The sequence below is a fragment of the Arvicanthis niloticus genome, chromosome 2 (genome assembly GCF_011762505.2).
Source record: "Arvicanthis niloticus isolate mArvNil1 chromosome 2, mArvNil1.pat.X, whole genome shotgun sequence".
Taxonomy (NCBI): domain Eukaryota; kingdom Metazoa; phylum Chordata; class Mammalia; order Rodentia; family Muridae; genus Arvicanthis; species Arvicanthis niloticus.
This window is the reverse complement of record NC_047659.1, coordinates 124,487,469-124,511,952: the sequence shown is the minus strand read 5'-3', so window position 1 is coordinate 124,511,952 and position 24,484 is coordinate 124,487,469. Positions and strand designations below refer to the sequence as shown.

The window sequence follows — 24,484 nt, the reverse complement described above, 5'->3', positions numbered from 1 at the left end:
TCACTGAGCTTCCTGACAAAGCATACACAGGTCAGGGATTACTTACAAGGGGTGTGAATGATCCTCTTCCCAAGGGTCACACCTAGGAACCCTCTATCCAGCAGGGATAAGGGCTTCTCCAGTAGCCAGGTAGCTGGAGCCCACTTCCCCGGCTATATACTCTAGTCTCTCAATGAGGCCATGTTCAATTTAGGCAGAGTTGCATATTAACAGGTAGTAGGGTGCAGCTGGATACTCAGGAGAGGGTCTTGTGACCCTCCTTGCTACTCCATGAGGAGACAGACAAGTCCAACTGGGGCAAACTTTTTACAAAGGGGCCAGCTGAACTCCCCAGAGATAGTATTTGTACACAACATGGGGCCTGGTTCCTTCCTGAAAGCTACCGGCAGTTATAGCTGCTGAGAGAGAAGACATACTCTTCAGGTGTATAGTCACTGGTGAGTTATCTATGCTCCTGAGGATAGCTCCACAATCATTTCCATGTGGGCAGCCTGTGAATCACCAAAGACTACCGAATGAGAATTTGTTGAGGAGGGGGTGGGGACGAGCAAGGAAAGGAAGACAGAGGGCAGGGAGTGACAACATTGCAACTTGTAATTTTTCTTTCTTCCTTTTTGAGGTAAGCCTCACTCTGTAGCCCAGGCTGGCCTGTAGACCAGATGGCCCTCGAACTTTTGACAATCCTCCTGGATCTGTCTCCGAGTGTGGGGATTACAGGCACGTACCACTATGCCCAGCTCTTTTCTTTTATCCTGTGCGGGTTGTACACTTGAAGCAGTTAAAGCTCAGGGGAGTAAATTGGCTAGAGCCTGAGAGTTCTGCCTTGTTTTGACCTCTGATTGACTGGTTGGACGAATGGGAGAAGAACTGCCTCTTTCCACGCTCCCTCCTAGTCGAGTGCCAGGGGTCCAAAGGTCACAGTGCATAACATTTATGATTTTTTGAGGCAGAGATCGAAGTTCGGCCTCGCTCCGGCTCCGCTCAGTGCCGCGAGCTAAGCTCCGCCCCCACGTTTTAGCTCCCCCCCCCCAGCAGGATTCATGAATATTCAAATAAGAAGATATTTAAAGACGCCGGCGCCAGGCGAAGATCCCTGCCCTGCGCCGCCCGGCCCCCTTCACGGAGTTCATCACTCCTAGCGGAAGCACCTCCAGCATGTCTGAAAAACTGCCCTACAAAGTCGGTGAGTCCCAAGGGTTCAGTCCTCCGTGGCGACTCGGCTCCCGTCCTGGGTTTGTTGTCAGTACCGACCTGCGTCTTGTTTAGGTGGCGGCCTCGGGGCGCCCGGGACCCCTAGAATCGGTGGCCTAGCCGCGCAGGTGCCTGGGGACTGGAGTCCACACGCCGCGGAGAGCCAGAAGTGGGAAGTGGCCGCGGACTACAAGTCCCGGCGTGCCCCGCGACAGGTGCCCTGAGCGGTAGCGCGGGCTGCGATCCTTGGTCGGGAAGCGTGCTTCTCTTAGACTGGCCCTTGGGAAGCGGCCCTAGAGGCCCTGGCCCTGGCGTTTGGCGGCTTGCGTGGCCCCTAGCAAGGGCCCACTGTCTTCTGGGCCTTGAGCAGAGCCGAAGAGAGCATACGTGTTCCAGGTGCTAATGAGGAGAGGCCTGGAAACGGCCAGCCCCGGTGCATAGGGGACTTAGGGTCAGATCAGCTCAGTCTGTAGGGTATCTAGTGGATGTCTAGAAATTACTGTTCGTTTTGTCCCGATTATAGAAAGCTGTCTGAGTAAACACACCTTCACTTGAGCGTTTACAGTGGCATAGGCACTGCCTTGTACCTTTATTCTAGATTAATCTGTTTTCTTATTGTAGCTCTCTATGGAAGGAACGATTTTACGTTTACAATGAAAATCCAGAGGTATAAAGGTTCTTTTGCCAGAATCTTGTAACTGGAAAACGGTTGGCTAGACTTTGGACCCAGGACATCATGACCTCTAAGCTCATCCCTTTCACTGTTGTCTGTATGCAAGGCAATACACTTAAAACAACCCTAATGAAATTTCAGCACAATCCAATTCATACTGCGTAGTGACACAAGCTTGTAATCCCAGCTCAGCACTCACTACTGAGGCCGAGGGGTCATCGATCAACCGATTTCAGAGGTCAGCCTGGGCACACAGTGAATTCCAGACCAACCTGGACAAAATAGGGAGACCCTATCAAAACAAAACTACAAACCAAACAAACAGAAAAACAAAGCAATTAAGGCTGGGTAGCTTTTAAAATAATTTCAATACTTCATTAAATTGTAGAGGGTCCCCAACATGAGATGGATGCTACCCATTAGGCAGGAACCTAGGGAAGTGACTTGGCTATTAAATAGTTCATCAGCCAGCAGAGTAGTCTATTGTCTCCATTGGGTAGATGCTGAGACTGAAGCCCAGAGAGGTTTAAGTCAATGTTGTCTTGGTGGAAGACCTAGAATGGAGACTTGCCTTACTGTGGAGGGGTTGGAGGACCACGGATTGTATGGATGAAGATAAGGCTGGGTTCTTGCTTGCATAGGTGTGGAGGCGTGAATCGTCCATCATGGAGGGTATACTATATGCTAGACCTTACTCATTTGGCGTCTCCCATAATTCTTGAGTGTTTAGTAAAGTTCGGGTTGATTATCCTTATTTTGAAGAAGTGGGTTTAGAAAGGGTTGCACAATTCCAGTTGTCCTGTACCATCTCTTCATGAGTCTTTGCTCATTTATTTTTAGCAGCTGGTATGGTTGGTAAAAATTTTCTGATTCCTCTGTGCCAGGGCCTGCTGGTCATTGGAGGTATAAAGAGACCCAGGCACAAGGTTGAGACAGATTGGCCCATATAGTATAGCGTAGTGTCACTTTTATGTGAGGAGATCTGTCACTTTTCTCTCCATGGCTACCAGCCCCCATCCTCATCTCCTCACAGGTCTCTGATCTTCTTGCTACCATTTTGTTCGCCTGTTTTTTTGTTTTGGTTTTTTTTTTTTTTTTTTTTTTTTTTTTTTTTTTTGCCTCAGCTGGTCTTGAATTTGATCTTCCTTTAGCCTCAACACCACTGTTTATAGGCACATGTTGTTACAGTTGGCCAATAGAATCTTTTCAGAAGAAAAATCTGGTCATTGACTAACACCTCCTTTGAAACTCTGTAGGTGACCTACCTCACTGAGAGTAAAGCCTCTGAGTCAGCCTGCCCATTTTTAGTTTTTTTTTCTTTCTCATTTTTATTATATGTGAATGGGTGTTTTGCCTGAATGTATGTCTGTGCACCACAGAGGCCAGAAAAAGTGTTGTTGGTTCCCTGGAACTGGAGTTACAGACAGTTGTGAGTCTATAAGCTGCTAGAAATCGAACCCCAGAACAGCCAGTGCTCTTAACCATTAAGCCATCTCTCCAGCCTCTCAATTTTCAGGTGTGTTTGAGCATATACTGAGCCTGGTACTTGGTATGAGCCTTCCAGGCTAACTACCTGTGTAAAAGGCCTACAATGGGAGAGATCCGTGTGTGTGTTTGAGCAGCTAGAGAGGAGAATAAGGTGGTAGGTAGACTTGTGTGGGACTGGAAGCCCAGGTAAGGGTTAGGATTTTAAATTTTTTAAAAGTTTCCAACTGGGCCGTAACGAGGAACATGGTATGTCGGAGCAGAGGGGACCATGAAGCTGCTCTGTTGAGAAGTTGGGCTTTAGACGAGGGTGAGATGTTCAGTCAAAGCCATGCTGATGGAGGTGGGTATGATCCCCCCCCCCTTTAACTTCAGTACTCGGAAGGCAGTTATCTGTGAGTTTGAGGCTAGGTGAGTTTCAGGACAACCAGAGCTATATAATCGACCCTGTCCACCCAACCCCAAAAAAGGAACACAACAACAAAACCCAGCAAGAAAACATGCTGACAGGCAGAAATGGGAACAAGAAATTTTACAAGGTTTTGGTTGAATGGTGGTTTCATTTCCTAAAATGGGAAGATTGAAGGTGTTAGACCAAGGAGTCTTGAGGGCTCGTACTTGATGGATAATAAATTGGACGTAAGTATAGAGGTGCTGAGTCAGCAGTTGGATCATGTTTCTCAAATTCCTGGGAGAAGTTTGCACTGGAGATGAATACGTGGGCGTCATCAGCACAGGGAAGGTATTCAGAATCATATGGCTAGAACTTGTCAGGCATTGGAGAAGAGCTATTATGGATCCCTGAGGGTTTCTAGAGTTTGCCAAGAAGGTGGGAGGGAAAACACAAGAGAGAATCAGATGCCAAGGAAGGAAAGCATTTCAGAAATGAGGGAGTCCTTAGTGGGCCCTGGCTCCTGTGAGAAACTTGAGCATAGGTAATTACTTCAGAGGCACCCAGTTAACTAGGTGATGAATGCAATGGTAAGAGCTGAAGGGGTGAGAACATGGTTGGGGACCAGGGACAGCTAATCTTTTGCGACAAGAATGCCTAGTTAACCACAGATGGAGTTTGTGAATGGAAAGTAAATGATTCTGAATGGTGAGTGAGGTGTGACATAATGTTATCAAGTTGATGGGGAGAGATGTTTAGGGAGAGAAGGAAAGTAAACTTACTAGGAAAATGTGGTAGCATTGCTTGGATGTGCCAGGTTTCCCTCAGGCTTCCCATTCATAGTAAGCAAGGTGTCTTCCTGTGGCTGTGAGTCTCCAACCTGGTCCAGTGGCTTAGGTACAATGGAGGGCTGGCTCTAACTAGGTGGGAACTTTGTGATTTTTTTTTTTTTGAGACTAGGTCTCTGAAGCTTAGGATAGCCTCAAAATCATGGCAGTCTTTGTAACTCAGCTTCCCTAGTGCTGCAATTACAGGCATGAGCCATTCACCCTAGCTTTTTTTTTTTTTTTTTTTTTTTTAGATTTATTTATTTATTTCCTGTATATGAGTTACATTGTAGCAGTCTTCAGATACCAGAAGAGGGCATCGGATCCCATTACAAATGGTTGTGAGCCACCAAGTGGTTGCTGGGAATTGAACTCAGGGCCTCTGGAAGAGCAGTCAGCACTCTCAACTGCTGAGCCATCTCTCCAACCCTCACCCTACCTTTAAGAAGGAGCTTTGCCTAGCCAGTTCTCAAGCGTCTAAAAGAGCAGGGAATGGACAATGAGGTAGAGATCATGGAGGGAACACTACAAATTGATAAAAGTCAATGGTATACAGATTCTGAGCTGGCTACTTCCTCTTGGAGTTGGGAATCTATAGGGAGAAGGGCCACAGATATTGTTTGAAATCCAGATTTCTAAGGAGCTCTCATTGTTGATGTCCTGGGGTAATGGTGCATGTTTGTATGTAATGGAGATGTGTGTGTGTGTAGTGGGAGTGAACCGTACATGGGGTGGAATGAGGACCTTGGGAACTGTTTGTGGTGCTGGAGGTTGAACGTAGAGCTTTGGACATACCCTATCACTGATTCTTTGAGATTATTTAATGCAATTTAGGAAACAGTAATATATTAATTGTTGTTATTTATATTATTATTAGAGATAGGGCCTCATGTAGCCCAGATTGGCCTTGAACTTGCTATGAAGTCAAGGATTCTCTTCCTCTTGTCTCCATCTCCCAAATACTGGGAATACGGGCATGTTCTTCCACTCTTGGCCTGGTTAAAGTATTAAACTATAGCAGCTTCCTCTCTGCTTCACCCTCCATTTCCTAGGGTGATTGGAAAGATCTCAGGTCCCCTAAAGATAAAAATCATGGCGCTGGGGAGATGCCTGTCTTCATATCATGAGAACCTGAATTCAGATTCTTAGCACCCATGTAAAACCCATGTAAAACTGCAAGCACTTAGAATCTCAGTGCTTATGAGGCAGAGGTAGGAGGGTCCACGCAGCCAAAACAGTGAGCTTAAGGTACAACGGGAGATCCTGTCTCAAAAAAACAAGGTGGAGAAGCTGAGTTAGACACTTGACATTGACCTTTAGCCTCTGTATACATGCACACACATAAAGGAGAGGCCGTTGTCCTTTCATTTTAAAAAAATAATACACCTGCTGGATTTGATTTTTAGGTTTGTTGCTGGAATCTCCAGCCCTAATAAGCCTGTACGAAAGACACATAATTTAGATATATTAATTATAAACCGTATGCCCAGACTGGTCAGATCTAATACTATTCTTATTCCATGGCTATAAGACCCCTTGTTAATTGCAGTTTCTCCTAACCACACAGTTCTGGTCCATGGCGGCTTCTTCCTCCTCTTCCTCTGTCCTCTCTCTTCCCTACCTGCCATCCCCTCTCGAGCCTCCAGTCCGACGTTGGCAGGTGTCCGTGGAAAGGACTGACTGTGAGATTCATAGTTCCAGAGCTGATTTTCAAGGGCACTTCTTTGTTGGGAGTGACAGATTGCCCAGCCTGAAGGCTATAGGATTATACTTGGATTGGTCCTCATAAAGTGATGGAACTTCATGGTTGATGGGAGGAGGTTGCTCGTGTAACTTACACATTCTGTTCCCTCAGCGGACATTGGACTGGCTGCCTGGGGACGGAAGGCCCTGGACATAGCTGAGAATGAGATGCCAGGCTTGATGCGCATGCGGGAGATGTACTCAGCCTCCAAGCCACTGAAGGGTGCTCGCATTGCTGGCTGCCTGCACATGACTGTGGAGACTGCTGTCCTCATCGAGACTCTCGTGGCCCTGGGTGCTGAGGTGAGGCCCACAGCTCTCTGACTCCTTTTAGTTGCTTGCCCTCTCTGGGTTCAGCCATGAATGAAGACTCTACTGGTAAGGAGACCTAGCTTGCAGAGCCTTTTCTGCAAAAACCTTGGTTTTTCTCTCCATTTCCCATTGCTGCTGCTCCCCCCAGGAGCAAATAGTCTTTTGCATATTTTCTCCAGGTGGGAAGATAGCTTCTTTCTGACTGCTCAATATACCTTCCTGCCTGAGAGTGCTGGTAGTAGGCCCCTCCCCCAGTGTTCCATTTAGTCATCCCAGAACACTCCCACTGGCCTTCCTTGGGCCTTGGGCCAAGTGCATTCTGGACAGTCATGCTGCTAGAAAGGTAGAGTGCTTTGATTGGTTGAGCCTGAATCATGTATAGTAAGATCTCAAGGAGAAGGGGGCCTGGTAGAGTAAGACAGCCAAAATAAAGAGTACTTGAGGGCTCGTATTTGGGGACGGCGTCCCACTGTGTCCTGCAGAGTTCAGGTCAGGCTTGAGTTGTCTTTCTACCTCAGCCTCCCAAGTACTGAGGCTTAAATGTTCATACCCATCCCCGTTGACCTTTTTTAGATTTGTTTTTATGTGTATAGTGTTTTGTGTATATATTGTGTGTATGTGTATTTTGTTTTGTGTGTATATTGTGTGTATGTGTATTTTGTTTTATGTGTATAGTGTTTTGCCCATGTGTACATTTGTGTACCACTTGCTTCCAGTGCCTGAGCAGGCTAGAAGAGGGTGTCAGATTCCCTACAACTGGAGTTACAGATGGCTGTGAACCACCATGTTGGAGCTGGGAATTGAACCTGGGTCCTGGATAAGCAGCCAGTGCTCTATCCACTGACTCTCTCCAGCTCCCATGGCCATATTTTTATTTTCAACATTCAACTTGCTGGTGATCTGATCTCATAGCTTTAAATACTGCCTCACTACTTTAAAATATGCCTCACTACTTATATAAGCCTGACTGGAACCCAGTCTTATATGTCCAAATACTGGTATAAGCCACTTGGACATCAAATTCACAGTCCAAATACAGTTTCCTGTCCTCTTTGTCCTGACGTCTTTGCTACATCACCTGTCTCCTTGTTCACATAGCACTAGAGTATCACAGAGGCCAGAGAGGGAATCTGATCCCCTGGGATTGGAGTTTTCAGTGGTTGTAAGCTTCATTGTGGGTGACCCTGGGTCCTCTAGAAGAGCAGCAGGTGCTCTTAACTGCTGAGCCATCTGTCCAGTTGTGTGTGTGTGTGTCTGTCTGTCTGTCTGTGTCTGTGTGTATGTGGAGTCAGAATCTCCCTGTATAACTCAGGCTGACCAGGAACTCCCCATATAGCTCAAGCTGGTTTTGAACACCGATCTTCTTGACACTACATCCTGCGTCCTAGGGATTATAGGTATACCACCATGCCTGGGTCAGTGATTTATTGTGTTTTGTTTTGTTTTTGTTTTAAGTGGTGTCTTGTAGCCACTCATTTGCCCAGAGTCTCCACTCTTGGCTTTAGGGCTTTTCTTTCCCTGTTCCTAACATCGGTGCTTCCTAGCCGCTAGGTACCAACAGCCTTGTTTTCCCTGGCCCTTCTAGGTGCGGTGGTCCAGCTGCAACATCTTCTCTACTCAGGACCATGCAGCAGCTGCCATTGCTAAGGCTGGCATTCCAGGTGAGCAGAGTCACTGGGGTATGTGGGAGTGAATAAGGCTCTCTGATTTTTTGTGTTTCCTTTCCTGAATCCTGTGGTAATAAGCTTCCATATGGTAAAGAGAGGATCTTAGCTTAGTGACTCACTGCAAAGAGCAGCCTTGCCCTGCCCTCCTACCTCATCTCTATCCCATGGAGAGACTGACCCACTGAGCTGTGCCATGTCCAAGGGAAGGGTCTTATGATTGGGAGCCACATGGCATAGAGGGTAGGGGTTCTTAGAGAACCTCTGTGGGTCGTGTTCTAAAGAACTGCCTAGGTGAAAGGCAGAACGAGAGTCTCAGAGGTGCACTGCCTGGGGTCTAGTAGTCTAGGCGTATGAGAAAGAACCAGGGTTCAAGAGCAAAGACTTTGTCTAAACTGCTGCAGAATGGTGCCTGTCTGTCTGGCCTGCAAGCAGGGACTTGTTAGATTCAATGGTGATTAAATAAATCACCATTATAAAATCTTTATAATCATTATAAAATTTAATTTATAAATAAATTAAATAAAATACAAAAATCTTTATCAGAGCACTGGAAAGATCTTTTAAGTAGTTAAGAATACTGGCTCTTCTTCCAGAGGATCTGGGTTTGATTCCTAGCACCCACATGGCAGCTCACAACTATCTGTAACTCCAGACCTAGGAGTTCTGATATCCTCTTCTGGCTTCCTCAGGCAACCAGGCAAAGACATGACATGCTTGCAGACAAAGCACTTAAAGATATGGTGATGGCGGTGGGAATCCTAATCAGCTGTAGGTGGAGGGCCAGAGGGAGGGGCTCTTTAGCATCACGGGGCTGAATGCCTGCCAGCCGCTCCTACCTTGGCTAGACTTGGTGGCCCTCATTCAGAAGAGGCTTCCCTTTCTACAGCATTATCTTCTACAGGATGGGGAAGGAGGCAGCTGGCTGGTTGGCTGGTGTCCTGTGCAAACAGGAGACGCTTGAGCCTCACACCTGTGTAGTTGTACACGATGTGAGGAGCACCCATCTGCCAGCTCCCTTGTTTCAGGTGCTGCTTTAGAGTGCTGTGCTGAGTGATGCACCTCCTAGACCCTGGAGGTTTCTGTGAGTGGTGATGGCAGTGCCTCCTCACAGGATTTGCACGAAGGAACATGAGAATGGGGCACAAAGCAGTTACAGAACCTGACACAAAAGATGCTTCATCTATAGTAGCTTCAATTGGGGCACTTAGGCTAGACATCACCTGAAACTACCCACCACAGAGACAGCCAAGCCCTTAAGACCTTTCAGTGAGGAACAAATCCAGGGTCCTACCTGATGGTGCCCAGTGATTAGGACATCCCTTTGGGTGGAGTCCTGTTTGGTGTGGGCCAGTATCCTACTCCATGGAGCCCAGGCAGGAGGAGATACGAAAGGAAAAATTATTTCTAGACACTTATATCTAGGACTGTATGTGGCCTCTGTCTCACTTGACTTATGCTATTGCAAACCCCGTTTATAGAAGAGGAAACTGATAAGTGAATTTTTCAAGGTCATCTAGTTGGAAAGTTCAGAGTCAACCAAGGTTTCAACTTAGATCTCTCTAGCTTCAAGCCGTGCAGTTCCCACTGTTGTGTGTGTACAGGGCTGGACATACCTAGGGATGGGAGCTAGGAAGGAGATGGTATTAGCTTTGTTGGTAGAGTTCTCTAGAGCCTCCCTGCCTGCTTTTCATGTGCCACTTACCCTGCAGTGTTTGCGTGGAAGGGCGAGACAGATGAGGAGTACCTGTGGTGCATTGAGCAGACACTGCACTTCAAGGATGGACCCCTCAACATGATTCTGGATGATGGTGGTGACCTTACTAACCTCATCCACACCAAATACCCACAGCTTCTGTCAGGTGAGCAGCTGTGGGCACTAGTAGCCTGAAGGTATCTTGGTCCTTCACATACATGAGGCAGTGGGCCTGGCAGATCTCTCAGACTGGAAGACGGGAGTTTCCTGCAGGCACTGGTCTTCTGACTTCTGAGGTGAAGCCAGGGTAACTGAGGGTGGGGCCAGGGCTGCCTGAGTTCATAAGCCACAGCCAATGTAGAGCAGTGCTAGGAATGGCTGCAGAGAAGCAGCATTGTTGACTGTGTGACAGGGAGGAGAGGATGGAGAGACAAAGGCCCGAGGTAGGAAAAGATTGACTATATAAAAACTCAGTGTCACTGAGTAGTAAGTGAAGGAAGCCTTCTTTTAAGAATATTAGAGGAAATGATAGGACAGCAGGGTGGAAATGGTGTTAGGCACTAGGACAGTGTTGGTGGGAGGTGTGGGGAGGTTGAGTCATTAGCCTAGTAGGACTGTGGATAGAGGGCATCAGATGACACCTCCCTGGGTGACTGGGTGGACCTTACAATCATGTACAGAGACAGGAACAAGGGAGAGGGGACAAGGGGCAAACAAAAGGGCTTTGGGTAGAGATGTGTTCTCTGATGCTCTTCCTCTCATTCAGGCATCCGAGGTATCTCTGAGGAGACCACAACTGGGGTCCACAACCTCTACAAGATGATGGCCAATGGGATACTGAAGGTGCCTGCCATCAATGTCAATGATTCTGTCACCAAGGTGAGCCCTGGAGTAGTGTCATCTCTAACTGTTTGTGCTCAGTGAGCCTAGGAGTGAATCTCTGAAGAAAGGTGTCCATGAAGGGTATGGCTTGGGACATGAAGCTCTTACTTGAAAGGGGCAGGATGACAGTGGTAAGTGTCTTGAAGGGGAACTACCCACTAGGTCACAGCTGCTTCAGGTATCATGACTTTGATTATTAAGAGCTGTAAAGTTAAGCAAATTCTTTGACCCAACAACCTGTCCTAGGCATTGATTCTCTAGAAAGGCTTCTAGACCAGCAGAGAAAAACTAGGGAGATAGTTTTGGAGCTGATGAGGATGAGAAACATGTTGGAGAAGATTCTTAGGGGGTCAGCCCAGGCTGGCAGGGGGGTCTCAGCCCGGCCTGTGGGATGCCTGGTCTCAGGGCATTGCCTGCCCCCATTGTCCCCTTGCTCCCTCTCCTTTCAGAGCAAATTTGACAACCTCTATGGCTGCCGGGAGTCCCTCATAGATGGCATCAAACGGGCCACAGATGTGATGATTGCGGGCAAGGTGGCAGTGGTAGCAGGCTATGGTGATGTGGGCAAGGGCTGTGCCCAGGCCCTGCGGGGTTTCGGGGCCCGAGTCATCATCACCGAGATTGACCCCATCAATGCATTGCAAGCTTCCATGGAGGGTATGATAGGGTAAGGGTTGGCTGTGGGGCTCGAGGAGAGTGAGGCCACTTTTGATAACACATGCTAATGTCTGCAGGCTATGAGGTAACCACCATGGATGAGGCCTGTAAGGAGGGTAACATCTTTGTCACCACCACAGGCTGTGTTGATATCATCCTTGGCCGGTAGGTACCAGGTGGGAGTCCTAGGGAACAAAGAGGACATGGCGTGGGACTGCTCTCGGTCTCTGGTCTCTCACGGGTTTGGGCTCCCTCATAGGCACTTTGAACAGATGAAGGATGATGCCATTGTTTGTAACATTGGACACTTCGATGTGGAGATTGATGTGAAGTGGCTCAATGAGAACGCCGTGGAGAAGGTGAACATCAAGCCCCAGGTGAGAAGCCCCAGCCTTCCCACTGGGCTGGCAGTGAAGGGCTGAGGAGGAGGAGGGGGCTTGTCGGTTGCCCACCACAGAAGCTGTTGCAACCTAGAGAGGCGTGTACATTGGAGAAGCCCAGTTAGAGGTGGGTCTGAGGAATCAGAGCTGAGGCTGAGGCTGCTGAAGTCTCTGAAGGTGTCAGCAGATTGTGTTACCTTGCTGTTTCAGAAAGCCCACTTGTGCTTGTGAATGAAGATGGCAAACAGTGGCAGCTGAGGAGACAAGATTCTGAGGGTGCTCATAGCTGGGCAGGCATGCTGGCAGCCAAAGAGCGTGGGTTGAATTGGCAGCAGGGTCAGGATGGGGAAGGACCTGAAAGGGACATTGCATTTCTGTCTGTGCACAGTAGGCCCCTACTAAGAGAAGGGACAGCTTTGCTGCAGGGCACTGAGAGTCCTTTTAGGTATATGCATTTTTTTTTATTTAGGTTTTATTGATTGTTGGTTTATTTATTTGTATAAGAGTAATGTCTGATTATAAGAGTAATGTTTCTTGAAAACTTTTTAAAAGACTTATTTATATAATACCCTCTCTCTGTCATGCAGCAGAGAGCCGCATGTACACCTGAAAGCCAGAAGAGGGCATCAAACCCTGTATCACTGGTTGTGAGCCACCATGTGGTTGCTGGGAATTGAACTCAGGACTTCTGAAAGAGCAGACAGTATTCTTAACCACTGAGCCATCTTTCCAGCGCTTAAGAACTGCTTTAAGTTAAGCTCTTTTCTGCCTTGTAGAGCTGGAGGTTAAACCCAGTGCTTCATATGAGGTAGATAAGCATCTGTTATCAAGTGAGCCATATCCCCAGCCCTGCATTCAACCTTATATATACATGTATATGTACATAAATACGTGTGTGTGTGCTTATGTATGTAAGCACATGCATACTTGCATGTGGAGGTAAGAGGACAACTTGTCAGAGTTGATCTCTCTACTGTGTGGCTCCTGGGGATTGGACTTAAGCTTGGCAGCAAGCAGCTTTACCTAGTGAGCCATCTCCCCATCCTGCATTCAGCTTTTTAATGGCAACTGAGAGTGTGAGATCTGGCCTCAGATTGTCCAGGCTCAAACTGCAGCCACTTGTGAGTGTGCAACTCTGAACAGATGACTCAACCTTGTAAACTTCAGTCTGAAAAGGGGAAGGTGAAGTACTAAATGATAGGTACATGCAAAGGACTAGGTGCAGAGTATGTGACAGTAATACTACTACTAGCTGCTACCTCCTGAGTACCTACAGAATGTCAAGTACTTATAGATCTGAGTTCATTAAGTTCTTACAACAGACTTGTTAGGACATTGGCTACTCTTTATTGTGTGTGCTAGCTCCGAAGGGTGGTGGTTTGGGGGACATTCCAGGTCGTCTTGTGATACGATGTGAACAAAGCATAGGATGTGAACAAAGGCACGAGCAGTACCCATCACCTTACTGTTGCCCTGGGCCCTTGCAGGTAGACCGCTACTGGCTAAAGAATGGGCGCCGCATCATTTTGCTGGCTGAAGGCCGTCTGGTCAACCTGGGTTGTGCCATGGGCCATCCCAGCTTTGTGATGAGCAACTCCTTCACAAACCAGGTGATGGCACAGATTGAGCTGTGGACCCACCCAGATAAATACCCCGTTGGGGTTCACTTCCTGCCTAAGAAGGTAAGCTCTTGACTTTACTATAAGCCAAGGCTTATGTGCTGGTTCCTGGGCTCCCTGTGCAGGCTTGTTAGAGTTTATAAAGACATGTCTGTCTGTCCTCTTACTTGTCATCCAGAGTCCTCAGTGCTCCCTGGAGCATACACACAGTGACATTGACTGTGGAGTATGACTCACCAGGTTTGGAGTTGTGTCTCCATTCCTTATCTGTAAAATGAAGGCAAGAATTCTTTCCTTAGTGACAGCAAGCATCTACCATCTGTGTACAAGGATTGGCAGGAAGTTGGTAAAGTAGGCTGAGGGGGGACTGAAAAGTTTAAGAATACACATTCCAGGAAAAGGGGTCTCTACCACTCAGCTGTCACCAGCCCAGCACACAGCTCCAGTGGACAAGGCTTCTGAGCTCTGAAGAGAAGTCATGTGCTAAGGTCTTGATATGAAGTAATTTAAAAATATGTGAAACACATTATAATTTAAAAAAATGGATAGACCCCATTTGGTTTGTTTGTTCATCTGTTTGGGTTTTAGACAGGGTCTCATTATAACCCTGACTGACCTGGAACTTGATATGTAGACCAGGCTGGCCTTGACTCAGGTCTGTCTGCTTCTGCCTCATGGGACCTAGGATTAAAGGCACAAGCCTCCTTGCCAGTCTTGGGTTGGTTGTTGTTCATTTTTATGGTGCTGGACATGGAGCCCAGGTCCTCATACACAAATATCCCTTAGCTGCCTCCTAGTACTTAGCTGGGTCAACGGGGCACGTTTCTGCAGGTTTATTAGGTACCTTACTTAGTGATGACAGTAGCCACCATTTACTACATTACCCCCCTTGAACTAGCAATCTGAATATCACTGATCTTTAGGATAGCTTCAAAAGGTGTGTGCCCTACAAATGAGGAAACCAAGGTTTAGAGGTTGTGCTCTTTGGAGGTTTTGGAAATCCAGCTCTAACTGCCCAGGTGGTCACCCTTTCTGTAGCACACTGGTACAGGGTGCTGTGAGAAGGTAGGCATCCTGTGCAGTCGCCCAGGCATAGGAGGCATCCCTTCCACTTCTAATATGGACTCCAGGTTAGGTCTATCTTGCATCTAGCTTGAACCCACTATCATTTTCTTTAGGTTCTCCGTCTGTTAATATAGGCATTATCCTCCCTCCTATTTCTTGGGGATGTTTGTGAAGCTCTGAGGAACAGTGGAAATAAAATGGCTTTGGAATATAAAAGCACTCTGGGCTGGGCTGTAGTCAGTGACCTGCCATTATGAGGTAGGACTTGGTAGAAAGCGTCCCTGCTGATAATACAATGTGTCCTTTTCATTCCAGGTAGCATGTGGTTACCTCTTTAGTTAGAGGTGGTGAGGAGATGTAATTGGTGGTGCCACCAGAATGAATTGATAGGTGTGCATGGCTCTCTTTTGATGGGGAGCACTGAAGCTGGCCATGAGGAGAGAATGAGGTGTGACGAGGGCAGTGCCACTTGCGAGCACCCCATCAGAGCAGTTTGTTTGGCTAGATGCAGATAAGGGTACTAGAGCATGACATTAACTCCTGGCTTTTCTGTCTCTCCCCAGCTGGATGAGGCAGTGGCTGAAGCCCACCTGGGCAAGCTGAATGTGAAGCTGACCAAGCTGACTGAGAAGCAGGCCCAGTACCTGGGCATGCCCATTAACGGCCCCTTCAAGCCTGATCACTACCGCTACTGAGTGCTGGGACTGTCCTTCACCTTCCAGCTGCCATCCTTGTTCCCAAGAGCATATGTCACCGATTTCGCAGTTGCTTGGCCAGTGTTCCCCCCCAAGCCCCTCACCCTCACCCCCACTGGGGCTGGTCACTCTGTCTTTGACCTCTGCTGTATCCCTCATACTGTTCCAGGTGTGACGGGGGAATGGAGAGGAACCTGGGAGGCATCCACAGGGGTCGGGAACTTAGAAGTCTTGGAAGTCCTGATGTTGCGAGTGATGGTCACAAGCCCATGAACCTTATCATCAGATCTTTACTTGGTCTTTAGATCTGTATGCTTGGTTTACAGATCCACTGCTTTCTCAGCCCAGGACCCCAGAAGGAGCTCTACCAAAGGGTAGGAACTCCTAGAGTTTGAAGGTTCCTGAGAGCTTGGCTTTTTTACTGTTGGGCTGTCTCTTAAAACCTCATAATACTGAATTGGTACTTTTTTGGTCCCTATTTCACAAGGGTTAGGATAGATTAACCAAGAAAGGACAAGTGGCAGAGCCTGAAAGGGGCTGGGAAAACCAATAGGAAAAGCCCTGTCACTACTGTATAATTGGTTCCTATCACAGGCCTGGGGCACAAACAGATTTATTTGTTTTATAATGTTTATTTACTATTTAGAATGTTAACAAAGGAAGGTGGATAAAATACAGTTTCTAGTGCCTAAAGAATTTTGGCCTTTTATTAAAATGTAAGTGTGTGGTATATGTGCATGTGTGTGTAGATACTGTACCATATTCCTCTGAGACAGAATCCCTCACTGAACTAGAGCTAGGCTGTTTCTGCTCACCCCAGTGCTGGGGTTAGAGCTGAGCATGGCCATGTGTAGCTTTTACAAGTGCAAATGGTCTTACCCACTGAACCAGTTCTTCAAGGATCTCATAATATGAATCACACAAAAAAGTATGAGAAATTGAGCTGCCTCTTACTTGCCCAAGTGATCAATTTACTGAACCCATATGACCTTGAAAGCAAATTAAAAACAAGCCCCATGCTCAGGATGCCCAGAGGCTATTCTAGGTACCCTCTGCTGAGAGGTACTTAGAGCCTGGTGGGAATGCTGGGAAATGTGAAATCCAAACCTGGATGGCTGGCATGTCCAGGTAAGGACAGGTTCTCACTGGAAGCTCTAGGACAGCCAGGGCTACACAGAGAAACCCTGCCTCAAACAGCAACAATAAAAGAGGAGGATTTTAGGATTTTTTGTTTGTTTTTGAGACATGGTCTAAAGTGGCTCAGGCTGGCAACTCTATAGCCAGAGTGACTCCATGTCTGATCTTCCTTCCTGCCAGTGAGCTGTGAGTGCAGGTGTGTACATAGGTCGGAGAACAGCCTTGTGCGGTCCGGTCCACTCCCACCTTCCGTCTTCATGTGTGCTCTGGGGACCAAGCAAAGGGCTCAGCGTGTACAGCAAACCAGTCACCTCCACTCCTAGCTCCTCACTTGACTGAGCCGCCTGTCGCAGGGCTACCTTCCTGCAGTACGTGCAACTGAAATCAGTACAGAAACTACAAGAGTATGTGATGACTTTGCTGAAAATCATTTATAAATTTCAGAAAATTCAAAATTGGACCCACTTCTCAAGTGATCACCATAAAATGACAAAACAGACTAGTCAGGTCTGACTGATGGACAGATCCTGCATTAGGAAGTGGGAGCAGGAGAGTCGGGTTCAGGGTCAACCTGGAGTACCTGGGGAGTTGAGAACAGCTTGAGCTATACGAGACCTTTTTGCCAGTAAAAAGCAGGTAATGATGGATGGATAGGATCAAAATCTACTGAATAAGAGTACAGGGTACTCAGAGAATGAGAAACAATCCTAATTTATGAGGAAAACCAGATCTATTCCCGATACTACTCTATTTTTGTGTTTTCTTTTTCTCAAGCCAGAGTTTCTGATTAGCTCTGATTGTCCTGGAATTTACTGTAGACTAGGCTGGCCTCAAGCTGATGATCCCCCTGCCTCTACCTTTTGAGTGCTGGGATTAAAGGTGTGCACTACCACCACCCAGCTCTCAATACTGTTTCCTGCACATTAATTGTAAGCAAGGTTTTAGGCCAAATAAACCTTTGTTTTGAAATGGCTTTGCTATGTAGCACAGGCTGACCCTCAGTTTCTGGAGTGCTAGGGGTACTCTGTCATCAAAGGGGACATTTTTAAAGATCTTACTCATTCTTCATGTGAATTTACTAGAGTCTTGGACTCTGAGGCACTGAAAGAAACCATGCAGATGAGCTAGCTGTTGTACTAGGTTGGATTCTTAGAACCAAAATCCAAGACCTGTACACAAGCTCCGGGTTAGGAGGCTAGGAGCCAAGTAACTGGATCTCAGGTCCCTAAGAGCAAGACTCCAGCAGAAAGGGCTGCTTCACCCTGCCTTGGTTTTACCATGATGGATTTTAGACAAGATGGGGAGGATGATGCTCTGAGCCAGAGGTTATGTAGACAGCAGCTATGCTGATCCCTCCAAAGGCCTGGCAGAGTGTGAGCACTTTCCCTCAAATCTGTCTCCCTGCATTTGGGGCAAGTGCCTTCCCAGGTGTTGATCTGTGAGAGTCCTATGGTGGAGAGGACCTGTACCCTGGGTGTTCTGGTTTCTGTTACCCTGGCTTTCCCTTTCTTTAGGTTCTTGTTTTCAGAACCTTTTCTTTAAAAACAACTTCTACATCTAGTCTCAGGTGTGCTACTTTATCACAGGTGTGACCCACAACGAAGGATGACATGTCTCCTGCCTTCTCCACCTTCATGGCTGCTGTTACGGCTCCTTGTCAAAAGTTACATGAGGAGAATTAGCTGAGGGCCCTGCAGAATCTGGCCTGGCCTTCATTGTGTTTTCCCTATACCCCAGTTGGGGAATCGGAGGCAGTGATTTTGGGATTAAAGAAAAGAACTAAGTCATGCTACTCAGAATAGTGACAGAAATACCTCAGGTTGTCACCTTGAAGCTCAAGTTCCATATCAAGTTTTGAGGGTGGGGTGGGGGAGCAGAGGGAGTTGCTTAGAGGGCAAGGAATTTAGAATACTGTGAGATCTGGACAATGCTTATCATGTTTTATAAAAGCACCTTTGTACTCTATTCTGTAGTAGGAAGGACTCTCCTCCTCACATTGCAAGTGTTTCTTCTGAGTTACCTTTCACCTAGAAGTCGTCCAAATGGCCTCGAGGGGAAGAATGCAAGACTCAGTGACCTTGTGTACCAACCCTCCCAAATACACAGAACGATAAAGAGGGAAGCAAATCCTCCCCTCCTACAGAGGGAGATGGGGGATAAGGAAAGATGCATCTACACCACAAACCTCCGAGGACTGACCACTTGACCAGAGGGCAAAGCTCAGCTCTGGAGTGACTGACAGCCTGTATTTCCCTTCCTAAGGCAGATGGGAACACACACACACACACACACACACACACACACACACACACACACACACACACACACACACGATGATCACAGATTGTCGGCTCTGAAGAAAGGCAAGTTTAAAGATTCAGTGACTGGTGTCTGCCTTTGTGTCAGGGGGCAAAAAATCCAGTTATAAAATCAGGCTGCTAGAACCTTAAGAAATACCTTAGAGTTAGAGCCTTCCAAAAATAGAAAGTCAGAGTTTAGATAAAGCTTCAGCGACTTATCTGAAGTCATCTTGCAGGTCTGGGTACTGCCTGCCTCCAGGTGTCAGGCTGTTGGAGACTCCTAAGGCTTGTGACTCAAGGATCCCTTTTTCAGGTCTTAGCTGGGACAGAAGTAATGAGCCTAGAGGGCTGGAGGAAGCAGAGACTATAAAGCCCAGGAAAGGTCATGGGGCCACTGTTACCACCGCAAGAACTCCAGCAGGCAGTGTTTTGCTCTGACTTGGAGATCTGAAACTCCAGGAAGCCAGATTCCCACCCAGGAGACAAAGCAACAGAACTTGCTTGAAGCAACCAGGGGTGTTCATGTAATCTAGGCCTTGCCAACTAACTTCACTCAATTCCTCGATTGACTCTGAAAATTGTCTTTTGAATAAGCACGCGATCCAAGTTGGTCCAGATATCAAACACAGCTTTAGGAATTTTGCTAGAAATCTGGTGTAGTAAACAGTGACCCAGGAGCTTGCTCTGGAAGCTGAATGTGAATTCCTGTAGCTGTAATTTTACTGTTGGCTCAAGTAGTCTTCAGCCATTGGGCATAGGAATTCTAAAGAGGAGTCTAGAAGGTGTGAACCTTCTAGAAGGTGAAAACCTTCAAGAGGGTTATTTGCTGACTTCCCCAACAAGATGAAAGCAGAAAGCCAAGCATCATTACCATTACTAGAGCCACCTCCCAGAGTGCACTCTCAGATCTAGCTGCAAGCTTGCAAGTAACTACTGTCTTCCTGCAAGCTATCGGGAGAAAGTCTGCTCTTGCATGAATATAGCATACATATATACCATTTTGAAATATTTTACTTGATAAAACAAAACCCATTCCTTTTCTTTTCAACTGCTTTCTTTTCCAACGCACACACCTACCTTTGGTCCATGGAAGAAGAAAGTGTAAAAAGTCTAGATGAATCTGAAAGTTACTACAGATGGTTTGGTTGATTCGGATCAAATCACTTGCTTTTCTTCACTTACCCTTTTCCCTCCTCCACACATGTGCATTGGCCCCTGGAGCTAAATTTCTTAATAAAGTTCCTATTGGAGAAGGGTAATTTCCTGTCAGTGGTGCCACATCTGCGCTTGTCGAAACAGATGGAAGAATTTAGAATAAGGACCCAGTAATTGCCAGACAGACTGACCTAATAATGTCCGTAGTCTGGGGCCCTGAGGGCCCTCTACCTCCGAGACTACTGTTTTTGAAGTATATTGCTTCTGTGAAATCACAAGCCTTAATTTCTTAAAAAAATATCAAAGTCTTTAAAAAGTTATAATAAAAACATGCATGTTTAAATCGTCTATTCATTAAAGCTTAACGTGCTGAAAAACCACCTGGACCAAATTCTGAAATAAACTGCTGTTCCCATTTAATAGAAGGCTGTGTGAGGTCATGGGGTGACCTGTTAAAACCTTTTATGTCTCCAGATGATTTAAACTTTCTTTTGAAACCAAACCAAAAGAAACTGGTTGATGAGGCTGATACAGAAGGTTGACTGTTAGTGTCTAATCCCTGACTTCAATTTCTGGTGTGCATTCTTCTAACATACTGATAAAAAACACCTTCAGATGTGCTATAGGGTGAGAGTCTTTAAGACTTCAACATCTGGGGCTGAGGGTGTACGTAGCTAGGTTGGTAGAGGGCTTGTTTAGCAAACATGAAGCCATGGGGTGGATCCCTAGCAGTGCATAAAACATAAGCTACACATGGTTCTACATGCCTATCATCTGGCACTTTGAAAGTAGAGGCAGGAGGATTAGAAGTTAGAAGCTAGCCTGGATTGAGCCAGCCTGGGTTGCATGAGACTTCCATGCAAGAAAAAAAAAAGTACCTTGTTCAAGGTTATATTATGAGGACTTCAGGTGCTCATGGGAAATGACTGGTGGGGCAAACCGTCCCATGACAGAGTTTACCCAGTGTGTGTATGGTGGGGAAGGAAATATAATTGTGTCGTAGATGGATTAAGGCACTAGTATCCTTATACAACCATAACTTTGGGGCATAAATGTGAACTTCAGTTCTGGTCACCAAAGTGGGAAGAGTTTTGCAATGGCCCGGGCCACGCTCTTAGGACTCCAAAGCTTACAGAGGAATTCTGAAAGAGTAGAAGAATGTCAGCATCTCAAAGCTGAAGGAAAACTTGAAACTGTGAGTACCTAAGCAGGGATCTGAGTCAATGGGCCCATGAGCTAAGTGTGTGGGAAGAGATCCCAGAGGCTAACAACTGTTCTCGCCTCTGACCCACTGAATTGGTAAGCTCTGTAGGGTCAATGCCCACATTGGGGTTTTTCATTTGAGTGGTTACATTACCTGACACACAGTAGGTGGTCAATACACATTTGCTAATGAGTGAACAGCTGGATTAGTCATCTAAACCCAGTAACTCAATGACTGTTACTAAAGGGCTGTGGGGTGGTGGTGCTTGTTTAGGTCCCAGCATTGGAAGGTAGAAGCAAGTGAATCTTTAGTTTGATGCCAGCCTGGTCTACAAAGCTAGTTGTAGGCCAGCCAGGGCTACACACAGTGGTATTTTTGTCTCAAAACAAAACCAAATTAAAAACAAACCTTCGTAAACTGTAAAAACAAATGGGCCGAGGGTGGAGTTTGTGTCCCAGTTTCACTGCTGGGACAGTACCTGGTCGGTAAACAGTGTCAGGAAAATACTGGCACAGCTGTTGCACTGTGTTCCCAATATTCTCATTACTGATGAGATTTACTCAGCAGCAGCTGTTGTGCACGGAACAAAATGTTCTTGCCTTGCGGGTTTGTAGCCTAAATGAACAGAAAACAGCAAGCAACTAGCAGCTTCTCTGTGAGCGTGGATGTGTGTGTGTGTGTGTGTGTGTGTGTGTGTGTGTGTGTGTGTGTGTGTGTTGTGGAGCTCTGTTAAGGCATAGAGAAATAACAACTTCCTGGATTTTTATCCAGAACAGCAGGAATTAGTATTTCTTATTTTAAAGATAAGTATATGGCAGCTCAGGGAGACACACAAGGACTTTCCCAGTGTCAGCACTGTGTGGACAGCTTTGCTTGGAGCACCTGTCATTTCTTGTGTCCTGTCCAGGTGGTGGCTGGGTAAAGGTGTTGGCTTCTTTGTTTCCATCCTAGGTAAGTATGTCACCAAAGGCACAACCTGGGTCTCTATTTGGGAAGGTCGGTGGCAAGAAGGGGGATTTGAGGGAATAAAATCTGTATTTATCATACATACTTCTGTTGTGTGCTTGAGAGTGTGTGTGTTAGACACTCTTCTTTTACTTTTACATAGGTCTTGGGGATTAAACTCAGATTGGCAGGCTTGTGAGCCATCTTGCCAGCCCATTTAAGGCTTTTGGAAGAACAACAGCAAATGAAAACAAAGGCCTGAAAAACTAGTCCTGTATCAGATCTTATGCCTCACTGTCTACACACACACACACCTCTCTTGCTCCCTCCCCATCTCTGGTTATCAGAGCTGAGATAAGGACTCCGAGCCTTTCTGTCTTACTTCTATGGAATCTTAGAATTATTATTATTATTATTATTATTATTATTATTATTATTAGTCAGGCCCTTTTGTTTTCTTTTAGTATTGGCAGTGTAGTAATTTGCAGGGGTAGGGTAGGGACAGCTCAGGAGAGGGAAGGGAGCTCTGTGCACGACTTCTTCTCAGCCTTTCTTCCTAGCACTACAAGCACAGGAGCACAGGTGCCACAGCCAAGGACAAGTAGACGACATTATCTAGAGCCTTTCTTCTAGTTTCAAAGGGCATCCATCTGCCCCTCCCTGCTGGTCCTTCTGAACCTGCTCCCTAAACTCTGACTCCTTTCTGCAGGTGTTCTACCTCGAACAGTTCTACCTCGCACAGTTCTTTCAAAGTCACATTGCTGCCTCACCTCAGCTTCTCACAGACTGACTTTTCATGGGACTTCAGGAAACAGTCTGGAACATTTTTGGCAACTGGTCCTTAATAATTTCTTTCTATTGCTGCTTTTCAGCCCCACCCCCACGCCCCACACTTTCTTACTGGTCAGTGGAACTAGGGTGAAGATGAGGAATGTTATCTAAAATTTTGCTTCTAGGGGAGCTCAAACTCTAGGCTATTAGAATTTTATTTTATTTTATTTTTTAAGCCTGGGACTAATAACTGGCATAAGAAAAAACACTCAGGTCTAAACATCTGTGTGCCCTTGGAAGCAAGGGAGCAGTGGGTTTGATTGAGAGCCTCTTAAAGTTCTGGGATGCGCAACCCATTGGTTGCGCAAATCATCTGGTTTTAGAAACCCATTGCAAATACACGGTCCCGCCTCCCCTCGTCCACCCGGCTGAGACTGCTTATGGAATTCTGCACGTCTTAGATTTTATGCTCCAGCTTAGAATGGGTGAAAAGACTGGAAGGCGGTTCCCTAATGGTTCCTTTCCCTTGGTTTGGAGGCAGCCTCGGCACTGGCAGGCTGGACGAACTGGGTAACAATGTGCCCATCCGCAAGACGCAGTAACTAACACCAACCTCGCGAGCAACTGTAGGCGGAATAAAGCTGAGTTTCCCGACGGTCAAGAGTGGCTGGCGCGTGCGCAGATTGCGGGGTATCCGCAAGGACCACAACTCCATAACACGGCTGGAAGCTTTCGGCTTTTTAAAGAAACAGTCACACTTTCTCGGCAGCCTAAAAATACTGTATTCTGATTTTAGCCTCCACTAGGTTTCCTAGAAAACCCGTTTTCTGGAAGCGCCCACCCATAAGCCCCACCCGCAGAGACCCGCCCCTCAGCCTAGACGCGCGGGACCCTGAAGCTCCGCCCAGTCACCCGTTCCAGAAGATGCGCGCGCAGCGCGGAAGCGGAGTCAGCAGTTGGGGTTGAGTACGCGGCAGGCGCAGGCGCTGCCGAAGAAACGGCACTGGCAGGAGGCGCACGGATCGCAGCAGGCGGGCGCAGGCGGCTTGCAGCTGTCGCGGGTGGCCACGCAGGGCGTAGGTGGCGGGGGCCGTGCCACCTTTTTCATCGAAGCCTTTTTCTGTAGAGGAGACATTGAGGACTGCTGGACGGGCCACGACATCCTGCGATCCTCATGTACTGTGGAGGTCCAGGACCAGAGACCTCTGCCCCGCTGCCTACTCATGGGCACAGGGCATCCCAGTGGGTCCTTGCCCTCCACCCCAACCTGCACACCGCCTTCATCTTCAACTTACCTAGCTCCGATCTGGCCCTTTTCTTAGACCCCACTCAGCCCCAATTTTAAACAACCTTCTGGTTTCAAGCCATTCACCGTGTTATCCACTGCTCCTGGGTTAGGCCACCATTGACTTCTTTCCCTTAGCCACCCTGTCCTCTAGAGTTAACATCCTCCAGTGCACCAAAGAAGGCCCTTTCTATGACCTCATCGTCTGCTTAAGGGCTCCTAGTAATTGGAGAAACAAACTTTCTTTTGGCCCTGGAGGATCCCTGTGTTTGGTATCTGCCCTTTGAGCTAGCTACCCCATAGCCTAGAGACATTCTAGCACTGGTAGTCAGGTCCTGTGTGCTGTTTAGTAATAAAATGTGGACAGTGTAACTGAGGAACTGAGTTTTCTATTTAAATGTAACGTA

At 47.0% G+C, this 24,484-nt stretch overlaps 2 protein-coding genes across 3 annotated transcripts in view; one reads left to right on the top strand and one right to left on the bottom strand.

Moving 5' to 3' along the window:
- The first annotated feature begins 1,022 nt into the window (after positions 1-1,022).
- Positions 1,023-15,976, top strand: Ahcy (adenosylhomocysteinase). Its single transcript, XM_034495513.2, has 10 exons — positions 1,023-1,183; positions 6,423-6,613; positions 8,208-8,283; positions 9,999-10,148; positions 10,749-10,861; positions 11,314-11,521; positions 11,599-11,686; positions 11,781-11,898; positions 13,389-13,583; positions 15,149-15,976. The coding sequence occupies exons 1-10, from the start codon at positions 1,156-1,158 to the stop codon at positions 15,278-15,280; spliced, it is 1,299 nt and encodes a 432-aa protein (XP_034351404.1). The 5' UTR covers positions 1,023-1,155; the 3' UTR covers positions 15,281-15,976.
- The window catches only part of Asip (agouti signaling protein), a 28,854-nt gene continuing 19,837 nt past the window's right edge, over positions 15,468-24,484 (bottom strand). For both annotated transcript variants that reach the window (XM_034495511.2, XM_034495512.2), the window contains exon 4: positions 15,468-23,912. In XM_034495511.2, the coding sequence (XP_034351402.2) occupies positions 23,742-23,912 (171 nt within the window). In that variant the 3' untranslated portion in view covers positions 15,468-23,741. The remainder of the gene's footprint in view (positions 23,913-24,484) is intronic.